The following is a 14,963-nucleotide window of genomic DNA, read 5'->3' as shown; positions in this document are numbered from 1 at the left end:
AAAAGAAATTCCCCAGAGGGCAGGATCCTCTTCGCCATTTTTCATTTCTGTCAAACTGCTTCTGTGGCTGGTGTCGGCAGACGGTTGTAGCTTAAGCTTTAAGTTTTCGTTCTGTTTCTGCTGCCTTTGTGCAAGGTGCAGTCCTGGGGAGCTGAAAGTGCCGGGCTTATTTGGGGCTGTACTCGTCTGAAATATTTCCACGTGGGCTGGTAATTTTAGTGAAACCAAGTGCCCAGAACTTTCTGTCTAACAAATGTTATTCTTGACAGGAGATAATGGTATTGGCTGTGCTACATCCCCAGCAGGGTGCTGTGTCTTTTTTTGGGGGGGGGGGGGGGGGCGGGCGCTGGGGGCAGTTGTCTAGTTCTTTGCTTGAAAGAAACTTAAAGTCTGTGGATTCACATAAGGAACTGGGTCTTTGACTTGCCTTACGATTCTGGCTTTACTTAAAACCAAACAAACCAAAAACCCCATTCCCCTCCAAGATGACACCTGGGGCAGATAATTCAAATTCTTTTAATAAACAACTTCATTATAAAAAATGCTTTCAATTTAACTTCATTTTGCAAGACAATGAAAGCTAATTTTAGTGATGAACCGTACATTTCCTAATGGCACTTAATATTTTTACAGTTTAAAAACCTTGTTTACAGCCCCCAAAATACTCCATTAAAAGAGGTTATTCACTGTGTGTAAAAGTGCTAGAAAGCTTGTTTTTAGAAAAACAGTTGAGCTTTAACAATGGGAAGCTTCTGGCTTCAGCAGCTGTAGCTGCAGGAAGGGAGGTCAGGCACTGGGCCTGTCGAGATCCAGCACAAGAAGAGACGGTGTGAATTGCAGCCCCAGTGAGAGTTGCCGCATCTCTCCCATCAGCTCCCAGGGCCGAGAAAGCCCAAACCCTTTCCCTTACAACCTGGGATGTTTGCCAGCTCCGGATCAAATATTGCCCTCCCATCAGCTGCTCCTGCAGCCTGTGACGGATGGCAGAGCTTGTGCCAGGGCAGCCCTGCCCGGGAGAGGGTTTTCAGCATGACTCTGGCTGCAAAGGGCACTCAGTAGCTTTTCCTCCAGCAGCAGTTTCAGAGCTCGACTGCTCCAGGGGTGAGTCTTCATGGCTTCCACAGGTTCTCTCTGCCGTCCCTCCTGCAACCACCCAGTTGTCAGACCACCTTGAAGGCAAACATCTCTAGTTTTTTGTTCAATATCCTCAATTAAGGAAAACACTGGTACAAATGTTAAAAAAACCACCTTTCTAAAAATAGTTTCTAGATACTAGGGATCACTAGAGGGGGGAAAAACCCACAAAGCAGTCAAGGCTGAGGCACTCAGTAGGGCAAGGAGAAGTCAAAAACTCAAGACAGGCTTCTAGTAGAAGTTACGGAATCTGCCCACTCCCAGTGCCAGCTCTCTGCTTGAACGTGCTGGCTTGCGTGCCATTTTCCGTCACATCTTGAAGCAGGGTGTGCTGGTGAGTTCCATAAGCAGAAGCTTACGTGTTACCTTCAAGTGCAAGACACTGAACTGCAGAGGAAAATTGGCTGCCAGGGCAGGTACGTGATCTGTTCACTTGGATGCTAAACCAGCCAGGACCCATGTGCTGAGCAAGAGATGCTCTAGCTGTTCCTGTCCTGCAGGCTTCACACAGAGCTGTCCCTTATCATCTCAGTACATTCTGCATTAAAGCTGGTTATCCACTTGCATAGTACTTTCAAAGAAAGACACGGTATGTGAAATAGGTGGCGAGAATGAAGGTGAAGAGAGCTGTTAAAATGAGGGGTGGTTTTTTTTTAACAAGACACTTTAATGTTGAGGATTATTCCCCTAACTGAAAATGAAGAGCCAACCTATTTAATAGTAAAAAAATATTCCAAATTCCCTATTCTTTATCTTCTGCAATGCCTTTAACTTTCCTTGTCACTGTGATCTCCCACTACAGAAAAGCTGCCTCCATGTCATGTACATTCTTTGCGTGTGCTGATATTTAAGCACTGGTGGCAAGGACGACTGCAGACCTAGCTTTAGCTACGAGCACACAGTGAGGAAGATGCTTCAGTCTCTTCCTGCAAGCCTACCTGTGCACATAACAAATAAAACGTCCTTTTGAGAGGAAACCTAAGCTAATCTCATGGTGTAGATTTGCGAGAAGCAGAATGTGGTCTGTTTTCTGGGTATAATTTTCCGATTGCCAGTTCAATTTTTGCTTGACCTGTTTCTGTGGCAGTCTAAAGCACTTAGTGGCAAGTGGTCTGTGAAACTGTGGAGATGGCTCTGGGTGCAGAGCACACAGGAGCCTGCTGAGGAAGTGCTCTGGGAGAAAACTCCTTACCTGGAGCTACAGAATGCCTGAAACGTGGAAGGATTCCTAAAGGATGCTGGTTATTCACCAGAATGAAGTGAGTACATCACGGGGCGGGGAGAAGAGCACGGAGGTGAGCCCAATGCGGGCGTGCATTGATTGTGCGGCAGGGACAGCAGAACCTGAGAGGAGTCTAGTCACACCAGAGATGGGGGCGGGGAATGGGGACAGGTGAGGAATGGCAAATAGCAGTTGTGTAAGGAAGCTGTGTCTATAGTAATGGTGTGTTTCCCTGGGCAGCTTTTGGCTGCTTTGCAAGGGAGGCTTGGTATTGCTGTGGCCCATTACGGGGAAACAGGCACAGAAAGGGCGAGAGGTGCCAGGGTCAGTGATAAGGAGTGAGAACAGAGCCCGCGTTTCCCCGAGTCCTGGTCCAGCAGACCAGGCTAAACCAAACTGCCTTCTCCAACCAGGCAGGTGTCGGACAGGATTGTATTCAGAGGTTCAGATGGCGATTCCCATCTCGGAGAATTGGGAAAAATACAAGAAATAAGTTATGAAAAAGAAGCAAATTTTGGATAAAGATGGAAACCCATAAAGTTTTAATGAAGTGGTTCTATTTGAGCCATTCAACACTTCACTCTTCAGTGGCAGAATATCTACAGGACTTGGGCAGGCAATTAACTAAAAATAGGCACCCGAGGGAGAATTCAGTGAGCCTGAGTAACCAGGATTAGAGAGGATAAGCAAGAAGGTAGGGTGATGGGGAGAGCATCTTTGAAGATTTCTTTGTAAAAATTTTAATTGCAGGCAGCAGAAAATGCCTCTGCGGGGTTATTCTTTCCAGATAGCAAAGGTGATGCAATGGTAGAGAAAGGAAATGGGGATTTTTTCAGTGAACTGCAGGAAATCTTCCAAGCAGCTGCTATTCACCTGTCAGCAAGGAAGGAATTAAAGAACAAAGAGCTGAGCTCCCAACAAAAGTACTGAAATCCTCAATCTACCGGAGGGAAAAAAGGGATTCCCATTGAAGTGACAACATTTTTCAACACCAAGGCTAAAGAGCAGGCACTATTGTGAGACAGCTGAACGGGGTCTGTCAAAATGCTGTACGTGGATATTCTGTCAAGTGAAATTCAGTGGAAGCAAATGCAAGTTAACATGTTGTTCCTTCATACAAATGGATTTTGAGCGAGCTGTAATCCCATGGGGAAAAAAGATCTTCAGACTTTCACACAGCTCTAGAAATCTGAGCCTGGGAAGGACTGGCTAGGTGAATTAACCCTCTGCTGCCATGGAAATGGCTTGTGTATTTTCTAACGAGCAAGCTGGAATCATTCTTATTTCTAGTGGGATGTTACGTCCTTGCCCTTTTGAGAGTCTAGGGTCTGACATAATGGCTGGCATGTTTGTGTCCTGTCCTTTCACAGACTTGTGCTCTATGATTTTCTATTTTAGTTGTCTGCACTGTTCCTATTGGTCTTTAATGCCCCCCAAGTCAGCCACACTTTAAAATGCTTCTTTACTTAACTAAACCCTCCTGACCAATTATTTGCCATAGTTGCTCCTCTTGGGCTCAGTCTGATGCCACCTTTCTGATACAGATGTGCCTACCTGAAGTAAAGATACCATAACAGGGTGGTTCACAAGGCTCTGCCACTGAAGAAGTCCTTCATTTAGCACTTAAAATGCTCTACATCTTTAGTGACTGCCTTGTACGCCGTTTGTGGGGTAAGAGTGTGAGACTTGTACTGGCATATTGTTTATTACAGGTGAGTTTTGTCAGTTCTGACAGGTTCATCTTCTGAGTTGTCTTGCTTTCGTACAACTGGTGCTTAGTGTCTCAAATCTCAGCACTTCTCTGCTGCCCTACCTTGGTGTAAAGTCTAGCCCAGCTTGCTGTCTCCTGTATTCATTGAGCCTCTTTGAAAATACTGCTCCATCAAAAGTATTTTGTGCCTCCCAAGATGGCTTAATTTGCATTTGTCCTGGCTGACTCACAGCGGTCTCCTGTACCTGGAGCCCCTAACTTTGGTGATCAGGCAAAGAATGTCTGTATGTAACTGTAATGCTTGGTCCTGCGTTCATGGACACTGATGCTATGAGCCTCTGCTTCATATTCACTATCCTTCCCTGCAGTCTATTCCCTATGTTAATAATGATCTTAGGAGAGAAAGTAGCATGTTGACTTAAACACCCCTAAACCTTGATTATAAAACAAAACAAAACCGCTTCTGGGATGAAACTTTTTTTTTGTATCACCTAACTAGCATAGTGGCTGCCATTCCCTCATGCACAAAGGTCCTGCACATGCAACAGAACAGTTTCCAGGCTGCGCTGCAGCAATCATCCTCACAGTGTGGCAAGTTTAACATTGTATTTTACCTACAGTTGCATCAGCAGGAGCTTGTCTAAGCTGACTTCTACTGCGTTTCGTAACAGCTTGGGACATGTACATACTTCCTAATGAACTTAGATTCCCAAGTGGTGTAGCTTAGATGCTCAAAGCTTTTTCTTATGACCGGGCAAAAGTTGTTCACTAACTAGCTTCAAGAAATAATTTGTTTTGTGAATTGCATGCTTAGTATTTCAAATGGAAGTAGCCTCATTAGTTTTAGACTGGCTGACAAATACTTGCAGATTATAAACTCTGTTGTGGAATGGGAACTTTGCATCCATTTTCCAGTGCAAATACCTGGTATTAGCCCAGTGTGCTGTCTCTGAACGCGCTCCCTTTGCTGGTTTAGACTTTCCTTTCATTGACAAATGTTACTGCAATTCTGCTTGTTAGAATAGCTGTGGAAAGCAAATCACACATGCAAATAATAGCAAAATGAATTCCATTTATTCTTTGACAGACTACTGGTAGGAAAAAATGCCTGGCTCTAAGTTTAGCTACCACTGCTAAAGGAATTCCAGTGATGACATCTGTTCAGAGTACAATGCAGGCAAAAAGCAAGAAAGCTGAATGTTCCGAAACGGAAGAAGGTGTATGATGGCATTGCATAAATCTGATAATCCTCACCTGCAGTAAGTGATCAGTTCTGACCATTTATTTAGCAAAAAAAAAAATTCCTCTCAACTGAAGACAGGGATAAGGCTTGCATATAATTGTTAACAGTGTGAAACTCTTTAATTTGCAAAGAGAAAAGCAATACAAGACAGGCCTGAGGTATTCAATGACGGTAAACAGAAGACTAGCTGAAATGCCCTATTTACCTTTTCTATGTTAGAGAACAAGAAGGCACTCGTTGAACTTCGAAAGGCAACATTTTACAGTGGAGAAAAGGAAGTACTGCATTTAACTCGGGGAGATCATTGCCACAGGATATTGCTGAGGTAAATAAATCTTATATTACATTTTGATACAAAAGTATTATTTGCAGCATTGCTGGCTAACCTAAAACAACTGATCTATGTTTTGGAGAATCAATGGATCACTAAACAGTCATTCTGGGAAGAGTTACTAAGCTAAATTAAAAATAAAATTCTTGAGTAAAATGGAAAGGGGACAAGCCTATGAACAAATGAGGCATGGCTAATGTCACGCTGTGGGATCAATGGCTCAGCAGAAAGTAATATGCGCTGACTGAAATGGATGTACTCTGGGGAGATGAGGGAGGACAGCATCTGGCTTCGCTGACGGAGCTGAGATAACAGAATAGAGGTAGATTTTGCATTTTCTAGATTTATGCAGAGCAATATTGACAGATTTCCTGGTTTATATTGGCCTACAATGGTTCCTCCATGCTGAGGTATGAAGAGCTGCATGTCTATATTCATAAACATGCACCAATGTATAGTAAGATCTACCTCTGTATGTTACCATCTGCAGTACAAGTGCCCAGGAAAATGAGAGCAGGAGACGATACAGATGCTAAATGACATCAGCAGCTGGCTGCCACTTACCAGTGTAACCCTTCTGCCTCAGTAGGTAGAGGAAGTCCATGGAAGAATTTAAGAGGTGGGGCAGAGAGCAAGGGAAGCAGGACTTTAACTTCAAGAGGCAAGGCTCAAGAAGGAGAAAACACAAAGGCCAGTGGAACCAAATCCTACGTGAAAGGGTGACTGCAGGCCCAAACCCTCAGCATTTGTTAGAACTATTAGTGTTGAGGAAAGTGCCTCAAAATACACTGATAGAGTGTACATGAAGCTGGGACCAATTTTTCCTCCCGATTCCTGGATGTCATCACCCTAGGATCAAGGTAAAAATATATCTCTTGAGAGTGCTTCGTGGATAAGCCAAAAGGGTATTGACCTCACTGAACTGTTGTGGTAAAAAACCCTAGAAACTCGTACTCTGTTCCTCAGCTCAAGGGAACCCACGGCGAGGGGACCTGCAGCCTGTTGTCATCCGTGCCTTGTACGACAGTACTCAATACTGCCAGCCCCGAGCTCCTAACCTAGCTTTTTCACATGCTTTGGTTTCCAGAACAGATGCACGATCTGTTTGCCTGTGGGAGATATTTAAAAGGGCTCTATCCATACACTGCAAAACCAAGCTAAGTTGTGAGAGCTGCTCCATCCTCTTGACACGTGGATAGCCAGAGAGAAAACGCGGGAAGCTGCTGCCTACAGTGGCAGAGGCTGAAGTGGTCCAAAAAGCAGTGTATTTCCCCATGGGGGAAGAACATGATAAGTGAAGAGAAATCAGTGCAACCTGACTTCATTGTGTAAACAGTGTTCTAGCTACACCAGATATAAAACCAGTGTATTCTGGTGCCTCCTATTTTTGTAATGGCGGAAACAGATTTGTGTTGTGTAAACAATGTTCACTGTAATGAGTTTAACCTAATGGCTCCGCAAAGAAGAATGAGGTGATGTCTCTGAATTCACTATGTAAACGGTCTTGTTGCTTAACACTGATGTGGAGTAAGCTGTATTCGGTGCAGTAAGCTGTGATGCGATGAGAGGTAGGGGGGAAGGACAGCCTCTTCCCCGTTGGCTTCATACAGAGTGGGTTTCCTGACTTCTCCTCCTTCTCCATGTGGAGGCGTTGGCTGTTTTGCCAGAATTGCAGTGTGATAACATGAAATGGAAGCTGGACTCTTCAAAAGTTTAGCCCAAGATGAAAGAGTCTCAACTCCTTCTCAGGGACAGTCCCTTCCCGAAGAGGAACGCAGCTCCAGGATCTCAGGGAAGGTCAGTGCTAAGCGCGGCTCCTGATTCACAGATTAAAAATTAGATAAAATATATCCAGTCTATTAGCTGAAATCTTTTCGCTGTACAGGACTGGGACTTGCACGGGGCTATCTGCTGTTCCAGTCTACAAGTGCTCCCTCCAGAGATCAGAAACCTCCTGTCTGAAACAGCTTTGCAAAGCTTTCACACCCCAAAGGGAAGTAAGAGTTGTGCGTTTTTAAGGCTCTCCACAAAAGGGTGATTGAAAGATCTGTTCTCCAGTGCTATTTTCAGCTTATTGGAATGCCTGGTGGAAACGTGGCAGCGTGGTTGTGCTCAAGCTGGAGGTGAAGACAGGGGGCAATGAATGAAGGGGCCCAAAGTTCAGCGAGGCCCCAGCTCCAGGAGATTCTTGAGGTTGATGTTGCAAAGTGGTAAGCAGTGGCTGTGTCTCCCCCTGTGAGTAGCCCATGACCAATCCCCCTGATGATACAGGTGGATTGCAAGGAGGAAGATTTAGGGGGAGGAAGCCAAGAAGATGAGAAAAGTCCATGTTAGCAGCACAGAGAGCCTCTGAAAGGTTAGCAGGGCTCTTGGAAAGCAAAGCCTCATCCAGGGGGGGTGGCTGAGGCGAAGAGGACTGAGGCTCACCAGATGAGAGAGACAGGCTGCCAGGGAAGTCTGACAAAAAGCTGTCCACCTCTACTTTGGGTAGTTTCTCAGGCAAATATGAGGTAGATCCAAGCTGATACTTTGGAGGAGGTTGCGGTGGGGAGGAGATGGGAGAAGAAGACTCCAGAGGATAGCTCATTCCCATTGGAAGAGAATTAGGAACCAAAGAATGGGGCATCCCTGAGCTTGGCATGGTTTGGAGATGTGTGCTGTACATGCCCACAGGCAACATGCCAGGGAAGCTCTTACCACCTATCATGTCTCTGGATGCCATACACAGGACGGGACTCAACTCTTCCTTCACTGCGACAGATGAGCTGCAGCTTAGGAGACCCAGCATGTCAACTGGCTCTGTCTTAATCTTCAGCAGTTCCTGGGAGTGGCTTTTCTTCATGTGCCTGGTCAGATGATCTTTCCGCCCAAACCTCTGAGCACAGTACTGGCACAAGAAGTCCTTCCGCCCCGTGTGCACTACTAAGTGTCTCCGCACATCTTTCCGGGTGTAGAAGCGCCTATCACAGTGGTCACACGGATGCTTCTTTTCCTTCGCTCCACCAGAAGCCCGCCTAGAATGAGCTTTGAGGTGCTCCAGCAGGACTTGCGTACTTTCAAACGTCTGGAGGCACACCTTGCAGCTGAGATCGCCGCTGGCAGCTGCGTGCATGGCCAGATGTCGCCTGAAGCCGAGTTTCGTGTTGTAGTTCTTGCCACACTCAGGACAGTGGAGGGCCTCCTTGTTGGGATCATGGGTCTGGAGGTGGTTGCGAAGGTGATCTTTCCGGTGAAACATCTTCTCACAATACATACACTGATGAGGCTTCTGAGCAGAGTGCGTGGCCATATGCCTTTTGGGAGAAAAGCAGGAAAGTTTAGACTAGCTTCCAACCCCTAAGAGAACACATGCTACTTTTTCAAAATTTTCCTTGTGTTCTACACTCTATGCCATAAAAAACCCAGATGACATTTCACCACCACTAAAGGATGCTGCCCTGACAGCCTCGGCAGCAGAGACTCTCCAGGCACAGAAGCACAACATTTCAAGCAACAGTTACAGAGTCTGTCTCAGCAGTGCCCATCCTCCCTACAATGCATCACCGCTGCACAGGTGTACTTCAGTTGTCTACTCAGCTCCTGTTCTCTCTGCTGAGGCTATCAAAGGGGGAAATGACAAAGAAAACCTTGGTAGTTTATGACAAGAAATGCTTGTCTGCTGGTGAGATGGCTTCATTTCATCAGGAGGCATTAGATTGTGGCAATGTCTGTTGACAGCCACTGTGGACTGATTTCACCTTGGTGTCTTACACTCTCTGACACCTGTGGTTCATCTAGTTTCAAGTTCCTAGTGATCATATCATTTAATTATTCTATGCTGTATTTCAGTACATAAACAAGAACTCTACTTCTTCATACTAGAACAACAGCTGCCATAGAAATATTCCTGTGATTAAAGTTAGCAGGCTAATGAAATGTGAATGCTATTCTTGCTTTTCATTTTGTTTTTTAATGTGAACTTCACTTTCTGCTTCAATTTCCTCCTTAGTAAAATAGAAAACAGCTTGAGCTGAGGGTAAGTATTATCTGAGGTTCTCTAGAAGGTGCTTAAAAAGATGTCAAGTGTGGTAATGTCTGGGACTCAACTGCTTTGCAAGGCAACAAGGGCATTTCCCCTCCTCCACCTTCTCAGAAATTCGAGCAAAAAAAGCACGATGGAGGGGTTTTCCCCCCTCGTTCGGCAGGGGAGCGCTGTTCGGCAGAGGCACTCAGCAGTTACCTACCTATATAGCTTGTACTTAGAAGCAAAGGCTTTGCCACAGTGCAGCTGAGGGCAGTTGTATGGTCTCTGCTCAGTATGAGAAAGTGTGTGAGTTCTCAGCTTGTCCACATTAGTGAAGGAGGTCTCCGATATTTCACATTGGCATTTTCCCTGACTTTCAGTCTCTTCACCTCTTGGTCTGGGGACTAATTTCCAGCCTGTCTCTTCCTCCTCCTGCTTTGCATCTTGAATCCAGTTGGGAACACTGGGAAAAAATGCCGTCATGGCAGGTCTAGTAGAACATGGCCATGTCAAGCAGAACTCCGGCCTGCAGGCGTCTTGCCGTGATGTTGTCCTGGTACAGTTTTCTGTTGGAGCCCTCTGTGACCAAACTGCTTTAATAGCAAAACATCTTCATCTGAAATCACAGAAGGGTTGGTGTTAAGACACTGCATCTTTCACCCATGCACACAAACATGTGTGAGCATTCAACAAGCATTATAAACATGTGAAGATGGGTGTTCACAGACATGCGAAACTCCCATCTCCAGAATGTGTTTTGTTCTTTTCTCTTCTCCCTTAACCCCTGTTACCTGAATAAAATGATGTTAACCTTTTTCTGAATTACACTTTTCAACTATTAAGAGCTGGTGTTACCTGTTATGTGCATTTTCTCCTGAAATATTGTAGACACGTGTCTCTGTAGCTCCAAATACCTCACCTTTCCCCGCGTGGGTTGCTTCTCAACCCCTTTTTTCATATTCTTCATAGTCTGTTCTCATTTGGTCTTGATCTTTGCTTGCATGGAATTCCCTTCTAGAGCTTCTTAGAGAAACTAAGGTTCTCTTGGTTTTGTTTTTTTTACATCCTCTCTGCTACCAACGTGGTGCACTAGTAAGACCATCTCCTAGCAAACCAATCTGAATTACCACATATGGGACAACAGGGCCGGGGAAGAAAACTTGCTATTATCAGCAACATTACACCTTTTTCAGGAAGGCAAAAGATGCTGCTTTGCTTCAGGGTGTGATTAGTCATTGTATTTTCACTTTTCTACTGTGGGGCAGATTCTGCCTCTCTGGATTAGCAAGTTTGCTACTGTAATGAGCAATTTTTAATTTTTTTTTTTCCTTTTACGCTCTCATCCATTGATAATGGAAGCTCAAACTGTTTCCTGTTCAACAAAATGTACCTCCTGTATGCTCTGCTGGCTTTCATGCTGATGAAAATCTATGTTAATCTCTTAGCAGGTTGTTCTTGAGTTGTGTTTGTCTTGTTGGTAAAGTACTGCATTTTTATATGGTCCTACCAACACCTAAACTGGTAAACGGTTAGCTGAAATAAAAACCTCAGAAAAGATCTCTTTCACTGAATTTAGCTGCCTGAGAAACTCTTCTTAAAATAGCATCAAACCCTCAAGCTCTTTCTCACTCCATGATTGCTTCAGAGGGAGGAACTTCCTGCCTGCACATCAACATGAGTGCCAGTTGTGGGCAGGATGTGCAACTATGAGGGAACTAACCACCCCCCATTAAGAAAGTGCACCACTGAACGTTATGAATAGCTGAAATAACAATAACTGTAACTACACCACCACTCACAGTACCATGAATGGTTCCCTCAGGATGGAAAACACTGGGAAATGGGGTGACTCCAAGAAAACGTGTCACTCTGAGGTTTGGAAATGTCCGTTAAGAACAGAATTCAGTTTTGTGCAGGCTGAATCTACTCGGGCAGAGCAGAACAATAAAGGACTAGAATTGCTGAGGTGCCACTTTGGTACAACCCAGTGTGATGTGATGGCTGCTCCTACCCCTCAGGGTGCAGGAGTCCTGCATTTCAGAGCAGTCTTCCTTTGTAGGTGTCTAAGACTGTGAATATTTCACCTCTGTATGAGATGTGTGCAGGAAAAGGTAAGTGTTCTCTACCTCCTGCTTCAGAGCTGTGCACGCGTTCTGGGAGACTGTCACTTTCGCCAAGTAGTTGCTTCTTTCCCTCTGAACAAGCTCAGCCATCTGTGCCAGTTTCAAAGCTACCTGAAAGAAGACAGAGCTTGAATTCTGCTGTCTTTAACAGTAAGGCACATAACCTATAGCCTTCAGAGCAGAAACCCAAATACAAATGAGTTAAGATATAGTAATGTCTGTAATTGATTATTGTAAAATTTCACCAACTTTCCTTTAAAATTGTAAAGGTCTAGCAAGAAAAACCTATCTACCTGTTTGGGTCTGTGTCTAAATCTAAATGTATGTCCTAGGACACTCTGACAGCTGCGGAATAAGAAAGAAAAAACAAGATGAGGGTCTTGCACAGTATCACTGAAACACAGTAGCCATGGAAGCTTAACAACAAAATTCATGCTTGGCTAGAAGACTTTTTGCATGATCTAGATATTTACATTTAAAAAAACCCTCAATCAGTTTTCTTAGTAACAAGAACATTTCCAATGTGCTCCCTGTTCATTGTAACTCGAGCTACCAGAAACAGTCACCGCTGTGTGGAAACACTTCATCTACATTTGCTCAGAGAACATCTTTTATGTCACGGCATTGGTACCAGCACTGGGAAACCTAGTTATCTTAAAAAGTTTTGTACTAGTACTTGAAAAATATGTCTAGCCTATGCAGCTCCAGAAATCTCAGCTAAGTTGCTTACAGAAAACCCTCATCACCAGATGAATCTTCTGCTTCAGTTCTACAGAGATTAAGAGGCTGGCGGGGTGAACACAGAGCTGGAAAAAAAGACAACCCACCTGAGAGCTGGATTCCCACTGGCTGCCAACTTATGTGACATATTTCATTACTACAGTCATCAGGTTTTGTGCAAATTCAAGCTAGAAGAGCTCATATAAGCTGATGGATCATATGCTATGTATGAGATTCCAGCCACTTGTCATTGTACAGAAAACAATGAAGTATGTCTGCGTTGGTACATAGTACAAAAAAGCTCTCAGGCTTCGCAGAAAGTCCCTAGGATAGAGTCCGCCACCTGCTTTGACAGTTTGTCCCACTGTTTAATCCTTCTCAAAGCACGGTTCAATGATACAGCATTTCTGCAGTTTCTGCCCCTTGAAGTCACTCCTGTGACACAGAGCACGGTTCCTTGGTGGTGCAGGAAAACCTTGTGACCTAGGCTGGGAACCAGACTGGGGAACTGCCCAGGTTAAAAATAATCAGGAAAACATAAAAAGGAGCCTGGATGAGTTCTCTGACCAGACCAACAGCAAAGCTGTCTGATCTGGCCAGAGCAGGTATGCAGCGGCAGTGGGAGGCAGGGACACAGGGCCTGGCAGGCTGCCTGACCAGCCCCTGGACTGTGGAGCTGCTGTTTCTCTTTTCTAAAGGGCATCTCTTGTGTCTGATTTGAATTTCGCTGTCCTTGGCTTCTACCTGCTGAGTCCCGCTGTGCCTTTGCTAAGGAGCTGCTCCAGTACTGTCACTTTTCTTCCTGCAAGGACAAAGAAGTTGGCCTAGGAACTCCTGTGTCCCCTCAGTCCTCACCACCTGCTTGTGCACTGCACTGGCCCAGCTGTTTTACAGCTGCACAGTGGTGTTGCTGAAGGAACTTACCCAGCTGAAAAGTAACTTCTTTTTAAATTTTTCCTCCCCCAGCCCGATCAGTCACCCACTCAGGTTTGCTAAGCTATTTTAAGTTGTTAAAGCTTAAACTTGCTCAAGCGGAAGGTACCAGCTACGTGGCAGAAAGCAGAGGCCAGAATCCATGGTGGGCACTCAGCCTCAGCCTGGTGTCGTGCCTGCCCCAAACCCACCTTCTGCAGCGATCCTGGCTGCAGTGTCAGGCCTGGCACCGGCCCAGCCGGGACACAGGTGCACTCATGCATTTATTGACCTTCCTACGTGATGATCAGTGACCGTAACACCTTAAACTGCTGCAGCAACATCCCTTGGAACAGGTCTTTCAAAGACCCCACACAGCATAACAAAATCTTTACGGTGTTCTAATCAAGTCCAGCTCCAATTCCTGACTGTGAGGCTCTGCTTCCAGACCTCAGATCACTTTGTGACTTTTCTACATCTTCTACCATTTTCCAATACTGTTTTTTTAATTATAAGGAAGCAAAAGTGGATACCAGACCTAGATGGAGAGTACCAGCCTTGCCAATGCCACACCTGGATGTAAAAATCATTCTCCTACCTCCCTACACATCTTGCGTTGACCCTTTCTTTACAGTTTTCCTACAGTCACAAACACCAACTCATATGTCATTATGATTCCCTGATTTCCCCTCTGAAAACCATTATTTTCTTACCGTGAGTGGCTTTGGCCGTTTCTAAGTATGTAGGTTTTTACATCCCAACAGGTTCATTTTTCTAGTTGAGCTGCTCAAGGCTCAGTATCGGTTTCCCCCACTTGATCCCTTACAGATTTTGGAAAAAACTCCTGTGTAAAGCTTGCATTTACTTTTAAAGACCAGGGAAAAGCTGCTGCACCTTTCCTATGGGATGTAACCAGACACACCACCCCCACAAGATGATTTTCCCACCTGACCGAGCTCCTCTTTCCCTCTCCACTTTCCTGACATGACAACGCACGGGATTTTAAAAGCCCAAACCCCTTCCCTGCAACACCGGGAAAGCCCCAAACGCCAACACGGCTCCGGGATGATTTATTTATGCCACAGAAACCCCGCTTTTTTCACCCACTCGGCCCCAAAGTGGCTGCAAAGCCCCCACCCGCCACGACAGAGTGCGGCCGTGCTGCCTGCACCGAGAGGGAAATGGGAGCCCTCTCTCCCCCCCCCTCCCCGCCACCGGGGAAAGGTCCGTGGATGCAGCCGGGCCGGTGCCAGCGGGAGCACATGTGCCGCCCCCCCGTTACCATGGCGCAGCCCTGAGGGGAGGGACAGGCAGGCCCGGCCTACGCCCCCCCCCTCCTCTTCCACCCCCCGAGGGGACCCCGCCGCCGAGGGGAGGGAGGATACCGCCGTGACACCGCCCCTCACCCCCCTTCCTCCGCTGCCGCCCCCCTCCCTCTGCCCCCCCGCACTCACCCCGTTCCCCCGGGCCCCGCCAGGCGCGGCTCCGGCCCAGGCCCCGGCGGCCCCATTGTGCGGGGCATTGTGGGAGTGACGTCGCTCTCCCGCTTCCGCCTCGATGGTGG

General features: G+C 46.0%; 1 protein-coding gene across 3 annotated transcripts; it reads right to left on the bottom strand.

The window, feature by feature from the left end:
- Positions 1–341: 341 nt before the first annotated feature.
- Positions 342–14,962, bottom strand: PLAGL2 (PLAG1 like zinc finger 2). Of its 3 annotated transcripts, none has more exons than XM_069801468.1 (4): positions 14,854–14,962; positions 11,771–11,878; positions 9,865–10,260; positions 342–8,934 (listed from the first exon to the last, which is right to left on the bottom strand). In XM_069801468.1, exons 3-4 carry the CDS (start codon positions 10,125–10,127, stop codon positions 7,713–7,715), a joined length of 1,485 nt encoding a protein of 494 aa, XP_069657569.1. In that variant the 5' UTR covers positions 10,128–10,260; positions 11,771–11,878; positions 14,854–14,962; the 3' UTR covers positions 342–7,712. The 3 variants fall into 3 exon arrangements, with proteins under 3 accessions (XP_069657569.1, XP_069657576.1, XP_069657584.1); XM_069801475.1 differs by lacking the exon at positions 14,854–14,962 and adding an exon at positions 12,061–12,634; XM_069801483.1 differs by lacking the exon at positions 11,771–11,878 and having other exon boundaries at positions 14,854–14,914.
- Between the last annotated feature and the right edge of the window lies 1 nt (position 14,963).

The sequence above is a fragment of the Haliaeetus albicilla genome, chromosome 2 (genome assembly GCF_947461875.1).
Source record: "Haliaeetus albicilla chromosome 2, bHalAlb1.1, whole genome shotgun sequence".
NCBI classification, from domain to species: Eukaryota; Metazoa; Chordata; class Aves; order Accipitriformes; family Accipitridae; genus Haliaeetus; species Haliaeetus albicilla.
This window is presented reverse-complemented; position numbering and strand designations above follow the sequence as displayed.